Consider the following 17,114-nt stretch of genomic DNA (forward strand, 5'->3'; position numbering starts at 1 on the left):
GCTTCTATTCCCACAATTCTGTCTAAAAACACCTGGACGTCTGTCGGCAATCCCTTGACCAGTAAATGGTAGAATAGGGTATGAACTCGTACCAGCACCTTTGCGATTCCTGCGTCCAAAGATCCTGCACCTGTTTTGTATAGTCTGCGGGGTCGTCGCCAGGCTTCAGTTTATGTGCCATTACTATTCCTAAGTCGTAGCTATCTGGGTACATGCTTCTCAGGACTTCCCATATGTGTGCTTGACAGTTGTTAAATGGAGCCCCATCGTGTAGTGCTTAATTTCACCTCCTTGCACCCCGCCTGCTCCCATATTTTGTCCCCTTGTTTTTCTATTATGGTCACAAATAAACTTTTCGTATCCCCTATTGCCAGTGTAACCCCAGCAGTCTATTTCTCGAGCACCTGTCACCATTTGCTGGCCCCTGCCACAAGGGAGGGCAGGCTGCATATTAGGTTTTCCCGGTCCATTGTCTGCCATAGTACATAATATGTGTCCCCTTTTGTAACAGCAGAATCTGTCTCATCCTGGGCCCTGCCCCCCTCCTCGGTGGCCTGAGTCAGACCTACTTTTATCTTCCCCTTGCTACTGCTAAGCGAGGTTGACCAGTCCCTTCCAGACTCATCGCTGTCCTGTCGTCTTTGTTGTTTTCACCCCCTCCTCCTGTCTTTGTCAGGTGTTCATTCGTTGCCCTCTGCCATCGCTACAATCCCCTCCACTCCTTCTCATGGCCGCACTGTTCCTACCCCCCCTCCTTCTCTTTCTCTCCGTCTTCCTGTTCCTCATCGTCCAATCTGAATTTTATTCGCCCCGACAACCATTCCCCCTTGCCCCCTCTATTTTTCCTCCGTACCTCCTCTTCTATTACCCTCTCTGCTTCATTAAATGATGTATCCACCTGTTGTTGCGTGTTTTTCTCAATGTCTGCTAAATCGTCCCCATCCCCCCCCACGTGTGCCTCATCCCGCCGTGTATCCCTATCCTTATTTTTTTCTATCATCTCTTTTTCCTCTTCTGGGCTTTCCCGCTACGGATTTGTATACCCTGCCGCGGGCCATAAATCTCAGATAGACACCATAGGGCGGGGGCAGAGAACTTGGTCCGTCTCCCTCCTTCATCACCTTCCAGAGCCCAAATATAGTCTGCCTACTTTTTAACTTTAAGCCCTTGTATTTTGTTAACAGATATGAGAACATGTTTTCTGTTGTTTTACTATTGAACGTTCCTTCTTTGGGCCACGCATGGAAGCACTGACCTGCAGTCTCCTGGACCCACTGAAAGTTATACTTTAATATTTGATCGCAATATTGGGGCCATTTTATAAACATATGGTCAAGGGGGCTATCTAGGGGTCATTATTTCTCGTCTCTTAACTGCCCCTCCCCCATACCCTACTTTCCCTAGACACCCCTTCCCACTTCTCCTTTTCTTCCCATCTCCCTGCAACACCCACACTCACCCGTCTCCCCTTTATTTCTCCTGTTCGCTCTGGCCGCCTCCACAGACCCACCCACGCACTCTCACATAACACATTGGCTTTCTCCTCAGGCCCGACCACTCACTCCGGGTTAGTAGGCAGCGGCCCTCTCCATGGGCTCACCTCCCCTATGTTAGTAAAGGCAGATCCCAAGTCACCACCACTCCTTTTGCTTGCACCTACCGGAAAAATGCCAAGTGCGCTTGTTAGGCAAAATTGTATGCAGTACCCTTTGGGTACACTACAACAACTCTGACCTCCTGGCAATAGGAACCCAACCTTTGGTATAAGTCTATACTACACAGGTTGGTAGCGTGTTCAGCAGCCAGGCTTATCTCAAGAGGGTCAATGTGAGCTGTAGGGGAGTTAACAGAGATTCACAGTGACAAGTATTCAAATAAACTCTTACACACAAGGTTTCTTGATTAAACAATTATTAATTTATTTAACAGTAAGTTAGAGTAAGCCTTCTTCAGAAGGGGCAATATAACACTAACAAACAAATACAATCCAAAATACACACTCTTAATATTCCTAAATCCCTTTTTGGATGGCACACAGACACTTGCTACACCCTCAGGTGACTTTAGTAACTAGGACACTGTGGACATTCATATACCACCGTTTGCATTTAGAATCAGGCTTAAGAGTTTGTCAAAGAAAAAGGTTACTAGAACAGAACAAGAGCTATCACAAATATTTCTGAAGCAGGTAAGTACTTTTGGTAACCCCAATGTAAAGTAAGTTAACCCTTTCCTGGAAGGAAGACAAAACACAATGTCAGAAGGAAGAAGAGTCATTCAGGGAGCCAGGCTAGGTCAAAGTCAGTTGGGCAAAAGTCTGTGTGAGCTGAAGCACTTCTTGCAGTTAAGTGTTGCACAATGTTTTAGAAGTCTTTGTAGAAAAGAAGAAATCAAAGCAGGGCCACAAGCTGATTAGGCTTGTGAGGTAAAGAAGCTGATAGTAACTCTACAGAAGCAACCAGGACAAGTCTCAACTGAGAACAGGTGAGGTTACACAACAAGAGGTAAGTTCTCTTAGACTTTACAATACCTTTGGCTAGAAGAAAAAGGCCTTTGGCTGGCTTCTGTTCCTGTGCAGCTCTGCAGATCCTGGGTTCCTGGGCCTCAGTCATGGTGACAAGAGGGAAGACGTCTGGAGGACTCCTGCACTGCAACGGGGCGGTCAGCACGGTTTCAGCTCCTCACATCTAAGCAAATAGCAACACCGCAGACTCTTCTGTCGAGATGGGCTTTCCTTGCATCTGGGGTCCAGCACTCTGTTGAGGTGGCTCAGGCTCGGCCAGTCCTGCTTCCTGGGAGTCCGGAGGATCTTCCTGGAGCTCTTGGCCAACTTAAAAGCAACGCACACGATCTGGTGTTCCTCTCCCTGGCTATTCGGTTCCAGCAGCAACTGCAGTGGAATTTCAACCAGCTCCAAGAGGATGTCCAGGTGGCTTATTTTGGAGTTGATTGGTCCCACCAACTCAAGGGGAGAAATCGTTCTTACACGGCCTCTCTGTCGATGAGAACTTGGCTTTTCAGCACAGCAGCAGGGCTTCACCGGGCAAACCAACGGTCCAGGAGTTGCCGCAGGTGTCCTCTTCAAGTTCTTATTCTGTTCCTTTCATCCAGTGGTCGACTCTGCCTTGCAAGCCAAAAGACTCACCTTTTATACAGTTCTCTCCCTTTCATTCCAGCCCAGCTGTCAGTCACCCAGCAAGGGTGGCTGTCCTTGCCGGACAGTCAGCCGACCAATCATCACAGAGTGCATTTGGGCCTCCTAGAAGACTAAGCACAGGGAGTTTCGGGCACCTCCCTCACTTCCTGCCTACACCAGACACCCTGGAGCCAGAGGTGGGCTTCACTCATGAATCCCGCCAAAGACAAAACAAACAAAGGGACCAAACCTGGTTTGGTGCACAGATTAAATCTCAAGAAGGACCTTTCCACAAAGAAATGGCAAAAAAAGAAGACCAGGGCCATTTTGACAAAAATTGCACCCTTGTGTGCTTTACTGCAGCTACGAATGCAGCCTGCGGTAAATGCACACCACAATAGTAAAAACGAAACCACTGCCACCAGCCATTCAGTGAGGAAAGGGTAACATAAAAATGTTACATGAGAAGCTAGACAAAAAGGGGATACTAGGTAACCCCTCCAGCACCCTATTGTAAGATAGTATGTGCTGGGTCTAGAAAGTTACAAATGTAAGTAAAGTCAATTTCACTTCACTGCTCTTGGAAACAGTAGTTTATCCAAGAGAAGGTATTTAAACCTTTGGGAAATCTAAGAGACTTCCCTGTGCCACGTCACTGAAGGTGCTGTGTGACACAATGTAAAAGATGAAGCCTATGGAGTTGTCAGACTCCACAACCAAAAGAAAACACAGTGTTCAAATCATATTTAAAATACATGAGAGAGTGGGAAAAAAGGTCTCTCTCTCTCCAGGTTAAAAATTCAAGTCCTCATAATCCAGCAAAGTTGCTGGGGGTCTCTAAGGTAGAGAGGAATTGGCACATTTCTGAGAAATCTCCCTAACAGCGCTATTATACACAAGTTACCCGTCGGTGCTGACCCTTCCACCTTAGTCAACGCCACTAAAACAAGCGAACAACACTTACTAACATGCGCCCGTCCCACTCTACTCCTTCAAAATGCAACTCCAACAAGTATACTATACTATACAATAACACCCGACTCCCCAAAATGGCGCAACTATACAATCACTGGTACTACACACAACTCCCAACTACCAGGGTCCGCCCTCACTGTGCACCCCTCCTGCTCTAATGCAGTTGTGCCCACACTCACACGTCAACTCCTATTGGTTGGCATGCACTAAAATCTACGATTACTGCAAATGATCTTCCTCCCACCTTGAGGATGCGGCCTAAACACCATAAAATACAGTACCTGCCCCCTGCAGTAGGCATGCAACCACGATGCAGTGATTTCTTGCATGATTGCAATCATTTGTCCTAAAGATTCCTGAGTCACCTCGGCACCGAGCCTCCTGTGCGGGCTCACTCGTACCCCTGAGCGCGGGCAGTGCTCAGGGCCAGGTAGAGCTTTGTGCACTCGGCGTCTGCAGGGCGTCCTCAGTGTTGCACTTGGATCAGCTCTGCGGTCTCCAGACCCGCGCCCCCAGTGTGGGCAGCCGGAATGCCTTAAGTTGGCCGTGAGAACTGAGGATATCGCAGAAGCCTTCAAAAATATATTAGGAGTCCTCCAGGGCTCGTAATAAATAAGTTACCAGTACTTCAAAAAAGGAGCACCCACCGAGCAAGAAGTAACGCTGTTTAGTACAGCTCAGCGAGCACAAATCAAACAGCACATTGGAACAGAACTGATTGATAAGAGCTGACAAACTGGCTCACAACGGACAGTAGTTTTATACTGCTAATACAGTGTTTGCGCGATTAGACTTTGCATCTTCGCGGTTCTCAAGAAGCTTACTGGTTAAGCTACATCATACCCCTATAGCTAGACATACATTAGTTGGACATGATTGGAGCAAACAGATGAGCCCTCTCCGGGCTCATCCCCACACCCCCATGTGGTGCCACATTGCTTGCTGCTCCTCCCTGCAAACAGTTTCCAATTAGTAATAACATAGTTGTACTGACCTCTGGGTCTTTATTCGCCTGCAATTGGCCAGTAACAGAAAGGAAGGAACATGAGATACCCTGAACTACTGGGAAGGGAGACATTCACGTGGCACCTGCTGAATGTTAACCTTTGCAAACGTTATTGTGGACACTTTGTGATCCTGTTACTTTCCAGGGACGCCAAAACTTACCGTCTGAGCGCCCCTCCACTCCACATCCTCGTTCCCATACCCGCCCGCCAAGGGGTGATTTGAAACTGCCTTGGTTCCATGCAAGTGCACTTTGGATTAGGCTGATTTCCCCAGCTCCCATGAGTGGCCATGGAACTGGCTTGCCAACCTTGATTATATCACTGGGTGCTGTTCCCAGCGACTGCAGTCTGCTGGAGATGAGCAGCCTGAATTCAGCTTCCCCCCTCCCTTAGACGCGGCGAACAGGGTATGTGTTTAAAGCTGGTCCACGATGTGAGGGCCCACCTGTGATACCTCCATGAAGTGTGCTTACAGGCAATTTCGTCCACCCTCTCCTTTATGTGGCAGGTCCCCCTGTGTTCATATTGTGTTATATACAGAGTGTCCTCCCCTTGTTCCCCTCCATGCCTGGTTCTTGGGGCTGGCTACAGTAAGCCTGGGTCCTCTTGTTTCCCCCCCTAGTGCTTGTAGCAACCCATCACCCTTATTGCTGCAGTTGGTAGGTGTACCCCCTTTCTGGCACTAAATCAGCACCTTCTTTACACTGACATCCCTTCACAGTTTTTGAACAAACAGATGTGGGGACAAGTATAGGTTTTGGACACAGACAGACATTTACTTTGGACTTTCTGACACAGACTATCTTTAGTTTCCGTTGGGTTGGAAAATCCCACCTTGCCATAGGACAAGATAGGCCTTGCTCCAACTCTTTTGTGATCTTAAATAAAAGTTTGTATCCCAAATGTTCCTCAGTTGTCTGTGTTTACTTCTTGATGCCTTCACACCTCCCAGTGGCTAAGTAGGATAATCAAGTCCCTGAAGAATTCTTGAGCTCCCGGTCCAGATGGACTTAGCAATGCTCTGTTAAAGCTTAACCTGGGGGGTGGGGAAAGCTTAACCTGGGGGGGTGGGGAAAGCTATTATATCAGTTGTTAAAATATATTTCAGCCACTAATATTTTGCCACCCTCATGAAATGAAAGCATAATAGTTCCTGTCCACAAAAAAGGATCCTGATGTGAAGCAAGAAAATACAGATTACTCGCACTGTTAGATGTACCAGCAACACTTTTTGTGAGAGTGCGTTAGTGGAGCTCATTAATTGGGCTGAGGAGGCTAAAATAATTCCCATATTTCAAACATGTTTTGGCAAGGGGGCAGGTACTCATACTAACATCATGACCCTGACTAACCTGATTGAATGTTTTGGTGCAGAAAGAGGACTGTATATACGCCATGTTTGTAGACTTCAGCGCAGCCTTTGACATAGTTTGCCATGAAAAGCTGTGGCAAATAAATGTAATTTGGGGGATCCCTTTAGGATTATGTAGGATGCTCATTACCTTGTATTCTAACACAAAAGTTAAAATTGGGTTACTACTGATTTGAATATTAGCTGTGCGGGTCTCAAACAAGGTCGTATGTTGGCCCCATTACTGTACAACCTTTTATCTAGGGGACATTCCAGTTTTTCTTGATTTATCTAATGCATGTCCACCTGCTTGGGGAGGTCCAAGATCTCTTGGCTTGGTTATGCTGATGATCTTGTTCTTTTGGATTATAATCCCAGTGGCCTACAGTGTGCATTGGACAGGTTTTGTTGTTATTCTGATTCCAACGATATACGTTGAAAACTGTTGGAGGCACCCGTTTTGATGTATGTGCACCAGGCCTATGGAATTCTCTTCTGCTCAGTATATGCAATATCTCATTTCTTACCAGATTTAGGAAGGCCATAAAGACACATTTTTTCAATTCAAAGGATTAGGTCACTTCCTCATTTGGTTTGATGTTTGGTTGCTGAGACTGGATTTCCAACTTGTTTATTTGTCATTTGTATGTCCTACTGTGCGCACTGAGTCCTATGGGCATGCTGTTTGATAAAAGAAATGAATTATAATAATAATGGCTTGGTAATTAACATTACCAAAACTAAGACCTCGGTCTCTGGCATTACTAAGATCAAGCAGAAACCTAAACTTAAGTTGAAGCTTGGCACTCAAATCATTGAGCAAGTCCCCTCATATGAATATCTTGGGCTAGTTTTCGACCAATTGTTGTCTTGCAATCTGCATCTCGATAGGTTTGAAGTTAAGGTTAGACAATTTACTGTAGGGATCTTGCAATTTGCCAAAGAACATGCTGGCTTCTTTTTGATGAGCTTGATTGATCTTTACAAGAGCAAAATAAGACCAGTGATGATGTTATGGTGCTGAGATTTGGGCTATAAAACATAATTCTAGATTGGGCCTGATGGAGAGGTGCCGCTTTAAATCTATGCTCAATCTACCATTTTCAACCCCTTTGAGTATGTTTTGCTTGAAGCTAAATTGAACTCTGCACAGCGCCCTGATCCTGAACACTATTATATTTGAAAGTGGCACAATCTTCTAATGGTATTTTGCTACATTTAAATGACCAGTTGACTAAGACCGTAAACCTGGGCTGTTGTCAGAAACCTGAAGGTGTCTCCCTAGCTAGTCCCGGGGATCTGTCATCCAGGTGGTCAGGACACGGCCATCGCTATTGGATCCAGTTCCTGGGGGTGGACCAGTGAGGGAGGATCCACCTGGATGGGGGGGGGGGGTCCTTGGGGAGCCGGAGTGGGACATCAATTGGTGAGACACGGTATCCCCCTTCTTTAAACACATTTTCCCCATGGACTTTCAAAACCACCCCCCCCCCATAACACGAAAGACAACTGACAAACACCACAGCTGTTACTTGACATGTCCCAATGCAAGGGTCAGGCAAAGGCAGGCAATTGACCAGAATCTCACACACCTGACGGCCCATTCCCTTCCCCACAGGGATAAAAGGTGGAGCACGAGAGCACAGTATGAGCAAGGCAGACCGCACGACAGCTATTGATACACGACAGTTCAAGAGGAGGAGAAAGATGCGCAAACCGAGAGGGTAACAAGGAGAGAAGCAACCTTGCCCTTTCCAAGTCAGGCACTTGAGACCTCCGTAGAACGAATCGTAAGACAGTGAACAAAAGCTCAAGTGTCTTGCAGCAGATGTCAATGGTACACAGAGTGTGCCTACGCTGATAAGCAGGACCGAGGGAGACTTCTTCTACTGTGGAACCGGCCTTGACTCAGATACGAAGAAGGCCAAGCAGTTCATCACAGCTGGTGAGTCATGGGGAAAACCGATCAAGAAACCAAACTGTGTTGAATGAAAGTCACAAAGTGGCAAGAGTGAACCCGGCAAAGGGATGTCTACGGAGAACTGTTTAAAAAGAAATTAAGATTTGTGAATGCTAGGAAAACCATAATGAACCTGGTGGAGAGAGGCTGAGATTCGAGACGGGTCGGCGCCCGGAAGAGGGGGACCGAGAGGTGTGAAATCAACGCCCTAATTGCTACAAGGAAACAAACATTATTCTGTTAATTGGAAGGCATCAGGTCTTCAAAGGCAAGAGACTTTTATTGAAAAGAGACTTAAGCATCGAAGAACCTGATAGCTGGCACGAAACTGTCGGCTCGTGCTGGGAGAGCTTGAGTGTGTGCTGTGCTCATGAGACCCGCCTTGTCCGGTGCTCAAAACGTGGGGAAAGGAGACCCCTTGCAATCACATCCTGATTTATTATTTGTGAACACTTCAATCTTTATTGAAACCCTTATCCCACACTCTTTCTATATTTATTTGTAAGGTTTGGCAATAGGTTTTCTTAGTATAGGCCCTTTGTTTTGACAGGATGCCACAAGCACTGCCTTATTTTTCATTTGCTGGTTGAAGCTCGCTCCCATCTAAGATTTACGTTTAGATTAGCGTTTTCCAACCTGTATGCTGTTTAAATAAACACCCTTGAATCGTGCTCACTTGTGTCTATCTATTCTTGCTGCCATGCCTTCCTTACATAGTAGAAAAAGCGATATCTGTAAGTTGCATAAGGAGGTAATTTTCTGGATGCATAAGCTTGGGCGCCTTCCTTGCAACTATCAATTTACTAAAGTCAGTGTTATGGATAAAAGTGCATTATATAGTGTTGGTTTGGAACAGTAGCTGGTTAATTTGGCTACCAAGTCCCTGAGCAAGGAATATGTTTTACATCAGATGTGTGGTCAAGCATGCCGAGTTGATGGCGTATCCGTACAATTGGATCATCTCTAAGTACTTGAGTGTAAATTTCAACATAGTCAATTCAGGGGAGGTTGTTGGGGGGCGAACTGGGTCTGGCCATGGTTCTGCGGGCTGTGTGGAGCTTCTGAATTGGCAACTACCAAACACTTCATTTGTTTGTGTGAGGCTCTTTGTGAAATCAAGAGCTCCACCCTCATGGCACATGGGGTTGACCGCAGGTACATTATTCTATCTGACTTCTTGTCTTCTTATCTTGATGGAGATGCTGTGAACGTAATCTACTACTTGACTAAACTGTGGAACACGGTCAAAGACATTTTTCAGATTTATGTTAAAATTGAGTGATTATATTGACAAGAAGTTGGTGAAGATTTGATAAAATGTGGGGTGATGCTTATCTACTGGTTGTGGATTATATTATTCGTTTTTTTGTGCACAAAAAGCCTTTATTAGGCTGTACTGTCCTATTTTAAATAAGTAAATAAAGATGAGCATGTTTGACCTGAGCTCCTATCGCTGATGTTAGATTCTCATTTTGTAGGATTTAAGAATGGAGATTGCCAAACAAGAGTTAATTGTCCAGGCGCATCAGACAGCTACTCGTGCAATGGATGCTTTTAAAGGTAAGAACATGTGTTTTCTCTTGCTGCGATTCCCATGGTGGCTTGTTTTTGTGTGCTTCTAACAATATTTTAAATTGACACAGATCGACAGTTGTCTGGCAGAATGGCTGTGGATGCCAAGAAACGGGAACTCTTTCAAAAATTAAAAGAGCAATTTGAGAAAGATCAAGAGGTACTGCATTCATTTGGACGGGCCTTCTAAGCATGCTTTTGTTAAATCACGTACTGTAATGTGCAGCATAGAGTTAGAAAGGTAACTTGTTTATCTGGCAATCTGTTTGACTAATTAGCCTGTTCTGCTTCTAGTTTGATGCTGTTATATGCCTCCTTTTCTTGTTAACCCATGCATTGCCATACCGCTCAGATGACCCTCAAATGCATTTTTCATTGCAGGACCAGCCTATAAATATTTTTACTAGAACACATTCATTTTGGAGTTTAAAGAACATTGAAATATACACACACCAGGTAGCAATAGTTCACATTCAGTATACATACCGTCACACCTTCCTGCTTGCATCCAAATGCAAATCTACAAAGTACTTAAATAAATAATAGGGACGCTTTGCCCTGGCTTGAGCACTTCCATGTCTCCCGCATTGAATGTCTTTCATAAGTAGAGTGCCGCGGGATGATTTTCCCATTCGTTTTTATGTTTTCTTTTCAGTTTCAGTCTTGTATGTGTCTTTTTTCCTGCCCCAGACTAGATGGAAACCTAAGCCCCCCACTTTGCGGCTGTTTGAGATCCCTTCATCCTATGCTTGGGAGGGTGTCTTTGATCATAATGCTCTTCAGTTTCTTATTGCATCTTAACTGAGAAGAAAGCATGAGCTACTGTTAGAAAAGCGAATGGTTAATTTCCTCCTATCAACAGCAACTGAAAGGTGTATGAAGTGCTTTATAGCCCAATGCCTGCTCTGTTATCCCAGTCAGGACTCTTCAGCAACATTATATACAAGCCTTCTATTTGAACTCCGCCCCATGTGGGAAATGTGATGTTTTCAGGCCCACGTGCAGAATGTGCTTTTTTTCATTTTCTGGATCATGATGCAGTGAATTGTGGCATGCATTCCTTTTTCATCCAGAACAAGGACAGATAAAACGAGAAGTGTTCTTTTTGCTATAGAAGGGTATATACATCCTGAATGAATAATGTCACATACCCTGCACAATCCCCCCTGTTGAGGGATAGAAAGAGAAGTATATCTTGGCAAAATTCACTTAGAGGGCTCGCAAAATCTACTCTTCCACTCACATAGTCGAGTAGATTTTCTGAAGATCGAGTACCATTTGAATAGTACTCGGCCTTCATGGCAAGTTTGGATATGTTTAAAACTTTGATTTGACTTTTACTGCAAACAAACTATGTTTACATTAAATGGCAAATAAAGGTTTGACTGTGCGCGGCTGGCCTCTGAGTGACAGCATTGCGCCAAATATGAAGTGTGCTTTGTGGTAAATGGTGAAATGCACCGGTAAATTTATTTTCACCCTTCCCCATTTGGCATTTACCTTTGTCTTAGGTCGAGCATGTAAATTATGGAACTGAACCTGCAGGGCCATTGGGACGTTTAGGAGTTTGCACGGCCTGACTTGGAGCGGATCATTCCAAAGAGTCTTAAGTCACACAAGAATAATGGCACAAATCAGAGAATCAAGGCAATGGCAACTAAGGGCAACTCAAATTCATAAGGATTGAGAGCTTGGCGGATCCAAAACTGCTCTTTCTCCTGTGTACATTGATCACTTTCCTGCCCTCTTGATGCCTCCAATCCTCCAGGATTGCCAGAGCACACTGTTGAGCCTCTTATGCATCAAACGTTACATTGTGTACTAACTTAAAATTCTGCCTTCGAAACGCAACCCAATTAGCATTTTACGATAAATCCTCCTCCTCTCTTTGACAGAACCATGGTTCACCTAACAGTAGTGACATGCACCGTGATATCACAAAACATTCTTCCCATACTGCATCTCTCCCTCCCTTTATTCTTTATTTGTAGCATCTATTTCCCTCTGTCCCATCTTCTTATCTTCCCATCACTCATTTTCTTTCTTTTAGCAGACTACAGTCTGGATATCCCTGGATGGGACACAGTACACCACTCCAGGGACAAGCCCCTCAGTGCTCCGAGAGTACTACAGTGGTGGGTTGGCGCAGTATAAAAGCATATTAACATAACATAATATTTCTGATGCAGCCCTTTTCAATTGGGTCATTCATCTTACTCCATTGTGATAGGTTATTTATATTGCGTTTAATACTTAGTGGTTTCTAAGCGCGGACCCGGGGATCGAACCTGTGTTGCTCTGCGTCGTCTTGCTTCCAAGACGAACGTGTTAGCCCTGAGCTATCATATTTCCAGTGCTACTCTCTTCGTTAAGGATTGACATTCCACGGATTCTGGTGGTACTGTTGCTAGGAAAGATTTTCTTTTTGCACCTTCCCTTCCATAGATTCCTATTGGACTCCCCATTCTTTTTGCTTGTTTATGAACCCTGTCCTGACGTTTTGGAGGTCAGAAAAGCTTCTGCTTTATTTTCCCTACCTGTTTTGCTCATTCTTATGGGGAACGGACTAGTCCGATCAGTGCTGAGACATTCTCTTTATGAATTATTGCATTGTTATAATTGCACACATCACCCTACCGTGAAGTGCAGTTGGGATACTTTATATCCTTATGTAGCCCCTGGTTTTATGGCCCTGGCCCGAGGGCACACAATTCAAAATGACCCTGAGCCAGTAATGAGCCACACTGGTATCCCAGAACAGCTTTTCCGGTGGGGCGCTGAGCAACCTACCATTTGAAGGTGTTAATACAGGAGGTGGGCCACAATCCTGGGTTTCACAGTACACTGAAGGGGGAGTTTTAAGACCCATGCAGGCTTTTATATACACACACATTAGCCCATTACACTGGTAATCTTTATTTTGTTCAATGCATGCCCCAGTTCAGATTCTCATTCAGTGTTTCTTGGTACATTTATCAGAGTAGTAGATACCCTTTGCACAAACCACTCTGTGTGAACTTTAAGCGAGTTCCTATTTACACCTTCTTTGGACGCCATATGCTCATTCTCAACCTCCCGCTATACATTGCATTCCATTCCATTCAATACTTTTGACAGCTGCAGTCTGCCTTTAAGTGTTAATTTGGAATCTTTTTCCTTCCATTAACCTTTCCTTTTTGCCAACCTTAGTACAAAAAGTGATATATAAATGCCAATACTATCCTAGTTAGTGAAGTCACCTCAGGGTGTAGGAAGTGTGTATGAAGCATTTCTAAAGAGTATCTACTTGCTTGACTTGATTCTGAGGAAGTATTTTAGAGTGTCTTTTTATTGTGGCATATTGCCCTTTTTAAAGAAGGCTTATTTAAAACTGACTGTTAAATAAATAAATAGTTATTTTACTAGAAAACCTTGAGTGCAAGTGTTGGTTGGATACTTGTATTTGTGGATTTCAATGTTATAGCTCTACAGCTCACATTTACCCCTCTTGAGATAAGTCTGGCTGCTCAGTCACTCTACCAACGTGTGTAGTGCAGACCTATACCAATTGGTGGGTTACCAATACCAAAAGGACAAGGTTGTTGTTGTTTCCCCTAGGGTTAGTACATCCAGATCTTCACCTAAAACTGGTGGCAGGTAGTGAGGATTTGTGTAGAGTGGTTACATTGACTATTTGCTGTACTTGTGTCCAACTAAACCAGCCACAAGGCTAAGCTCCACCAAAAGGTAAAGAAATTGTAACATGCCAGATATGGATAACATCAATGAGGCAGCCCTGATTGTTCTGACAGTAGATCAACTGAACGATATGTGCAAAGCCAGGGGTCTGCTTGTAAGAGGAAAGACATGTGCATTAATTGCATGGTTGTTGAATCACCAATGCTTGGGTAGTAGAACTATAACACCTACTATCCCAAGTCATGTGGAAAATGATGATGACAGTTTATAGTCTAACTCCAATCTGCATGAAGAGTCAGAGGAGGTAGAGAAGTCTCAGGAAGAGAGACACTCTTTGCCGCAGCCTGTCCTTTTACCTCAGCCTATTTCCATGGGGACCCCACACTGTTCAACATTAAGCCCAGCATATGTTTCTCTAGAGACAGTGAGATTAGAGTTGGAGTTCAAAAAGTTGAAAGCTCAAGCTGAAGCCAAACATCTAGACATTAAACTCGGGGAGCTGGAAATGCAACATGAAATAGATATGAAAAGACTGTCTCTTGAATCTACTTCCCTCCCAGGGTCCTCTAGGTCTGCAAGTCCCAAGAGGTCTTGTATGTATGAAGCAAAACCTGATGTAATGGATTGGCTGAGTACATTTGAATACACCTATTGTCTTCAAGGAATCCGTGGGAATGATTTACTCCCTTGGCTCATGTCTAGGCTCCCCCCGAACGGCTCTGATGCTGTAATGGAGTTGGGTGCCATTGAGGAAAAGGATTTTGAATCAGTGAAACTGGCATTAATAGCCAGATTTGGGAAAACTCCTTCCCAGTACCTTAAAAGATTTAGGATCATCAAAAAGACAATTGGTACCCCTTGGGCTACCTGGGTATGTTAGTGTTTAAAAAACATAGAGTGAACACCTTTGAAGGAATGAGTTCTGACTTGTGGGTAGCCAACAGGGCCACTCACAAGGACTCTGAGGCAACTCACAAGAAGGAAAAGGGGAAAAAGCACAAGAAAGAGGGAAAAAGATAATTCTAATTCCATCCATCCAAAAGCGAGCCAAAAACATAGTAAGGGTAAATTCCAAAGAAAACCTGGTAAGTCTATTGAAACCTTGGGTGCTAAACCTGAGGGAGGTCAGCAGAAACCCCCATTTCAAAGAACATTTTGATAATATTTTGTATGTGGGTCTACTGACCATGTGAAAGGGTCTCCCAGATGTAAGGGTAAACCTTCAGGGCTCCACACTGCCTCCTTAGCCTTCACCCCTGAGGGAGAGGTTTGTATGGCAAGTGGTAACTTTCAGCTACTGGCTGATGACCCCATTGGAGTCCAAGCCAGTGTATCTTTACTGTCCCTGGGTCTGTGGGAACAACAGAATGTGGATGTGTACAACTCCATACCAGATAACACAAAAGAATATTATAAGGACAGTGTACTTGTAAATGGCCAGGAGACCCCTGCCGTTAGAGACACTGGGACAAGCATTACAGTGGTTGATGAAAGTTGTTTCATACCTGAGAATGTGGTTAAGGCACCCAAAGGTCCCACTAAACTTGCAGGAGGCCCAACCATAGTGTTCCTATTCTGCCAGCTCTCATCCAGTACTATTATATGACTGTTAGAATACCTTTCAGGGCACAAAATGAAATGCCAGGGAGAGTCCTGTTGGGGAATGATTTGAAACCTGGAGTTGTATCTAGTACCCACAGGCCCCCCAGTAAAAGGAAGCAGGAGAAACCAAGATTGGCCAGAGAGGCAACATTAGATGACTCTCACTGGGACGTTGAGGTTGTTCATCTTACTCCCAGTCCACAGGAAGGCCATCCTTTTAGTCCCAGGAAAAAGAAAGAGAGAAAGGGGAAACCCAAGGTTTCAGGGAAAAAGAAAGGTTTGGCACCTAAACCTGTTCCAAGGACAAGGACATCCCTGAGAGGACAGTCCCCGATCACACCAGTGACCCCTTCCCCAGCTGAGGCTGAGTGGGAGGACTAGAGTGCCTGGAATCCAATCAGGATAAGCCCTTCTGTTATGGTCAGCCTGGTTCTTGTATCCCCTTCTACTCTCTTCCAGGGATGTTCTGGCATTCTTATGTGCCTCCTGAATGCTGTGAAGCAAGTGATCTACCGAAGGTCTATCGGTAGCGGTAACACCCTCCCACGGAAAATGTCGGGGGTTATAGCCAAAAGTGCAGTAGAACGGACTCATCTGGATGGCTGTGTGGTAAGCGTTATTGTACGAAAATTCTGCTAACGGCAGTAGTGTAGACCAGTTGTTCTGTTTACGATTGCAGAAACAGCGTAAATACTGCCCCAGGGTTGCGTTGAGTTGATCGGTCTGGCCGTTGCTCTGAGGGTGGAACCCTGAGGAGAGAGCTCTTAGCATTCCCAACTGTGTACACAATGCTGACCAGAATTTCGATGTAAATTGTGATCCTCTATCAGAGAGTAGGGTATTAGGTAATCCGTGTAGGCGGACCACATCTTTGAGAGAGACTGAAGCCATCCCCGGGGCTGATGGTACTCCAGGTAGTGCAGAAAAATGAGCCAACTTACTGTATGTATCTACCGTTACCATTATTGCCCGATTAACATCAAAGAATGGGAAGTCCACTATAAAATCAGTTGGGACATGCTCCCAAGGGCAAGACGGTAGTTGATGTTGTTGCAACTGTCCAATCGGACGGCCTGCAGTTACCTTACTGGAGGCACAGATAGGGCACGACATGACTTATTGTCGAACATCCCTGCTTAAGGTGGCCCACCAAAAAGATCTCTTGACTAGATCCAGCATACCCTTCTGTCCCCTGTGCCCTGCTAAGGGGGACTCATGGCACCAAGAGAGAGCGGTTTCTTGTAAAGATTTGGTAGGTACATATAAGGCTGAGTCATGAAAAAGCAGTCTGTCCTTCTGGACTAGGTGAAGTGAAGAAGTGTTCATGGTATGGTTCTCCTTCCTGACTTCCTGAAGAAAACCAGACACAAGTGCTATGAACTTCTTATCTGGTAAGAGTGGCTCGCTGTACTGGGGTTTCTCGAGTACCAGACATGGGCTTCTAGAAAGAGCATCAGCTACTCTGTTCTGGGACCCTGGAATGTAGGTAAGTTGAAAGTCATATTGGGAAAAATAGTACCCCCATCTGGCGGCTCTGGCATTGGTACACTCCGTCTGTTGCTGCACTAGATTTTGATGATCGGTTTTGATCAAGAAGGGCTGAGCTGTGCCCTGCAATAGATGTCGCCACTTTTCGCAGGCATAATTCCTCTCGCTGGCTGTAAGGGTTCTAGAGTAATAAGCAATAGGGTGTTCTTGCTCAGCCGCCGGCTTCTGGAGGAGTACAGCTCCCAAAAGCTCTGTCGGAGGCGTCAGTCTCGAGAATAAACTGGTGTGACTGGTTGGGTTGAGTGAGTATTGGTGCAGTTGAAAACAAGTTCTTAAGTTGTTGGA

General features: G+C 45.0%; 1 protein-coding gene across 1 annotated transcript in view; it reads left to right on the plus strand.

Annotated features, from left to right (window-relative positions):
• TUBGCP6 (tubulin gamma complex component 6) overlaps positions 1-17,114 on the plus strand; it is a 728,796-nt gene that overhangs the window by 317,767 nt on the left and 393,915 nt on the right. The window contains exons 12-13 of the mRNA XM_069627853.1: positions 9,908-9,989; positions 10,073-10,161. Coding sequence (XP_069483954.1) covers positions 9,908-9,989; positions 10,073-10,161 — 171 coding nt within the window. The remainder of the gene's footprint in view (positions 1-9,907; positions 9,990-10,072; positions 10,162-17,114) is intronic.

Source organism: Ambystoma mexicanum, chromosome 12 (genome assembly GCF_040938575.1).
Source record: "Ambystoma mexicanum isolate Mex_15411 chromosome 12, UKY_AmexF1_1, whole genome shotgun sequence".
NCBI lineage: Eukaryota > Metazoa > Chordata > Amphibia > Caudata > Ambystomatidae > Ambystoma > Ambystoma mexicanum.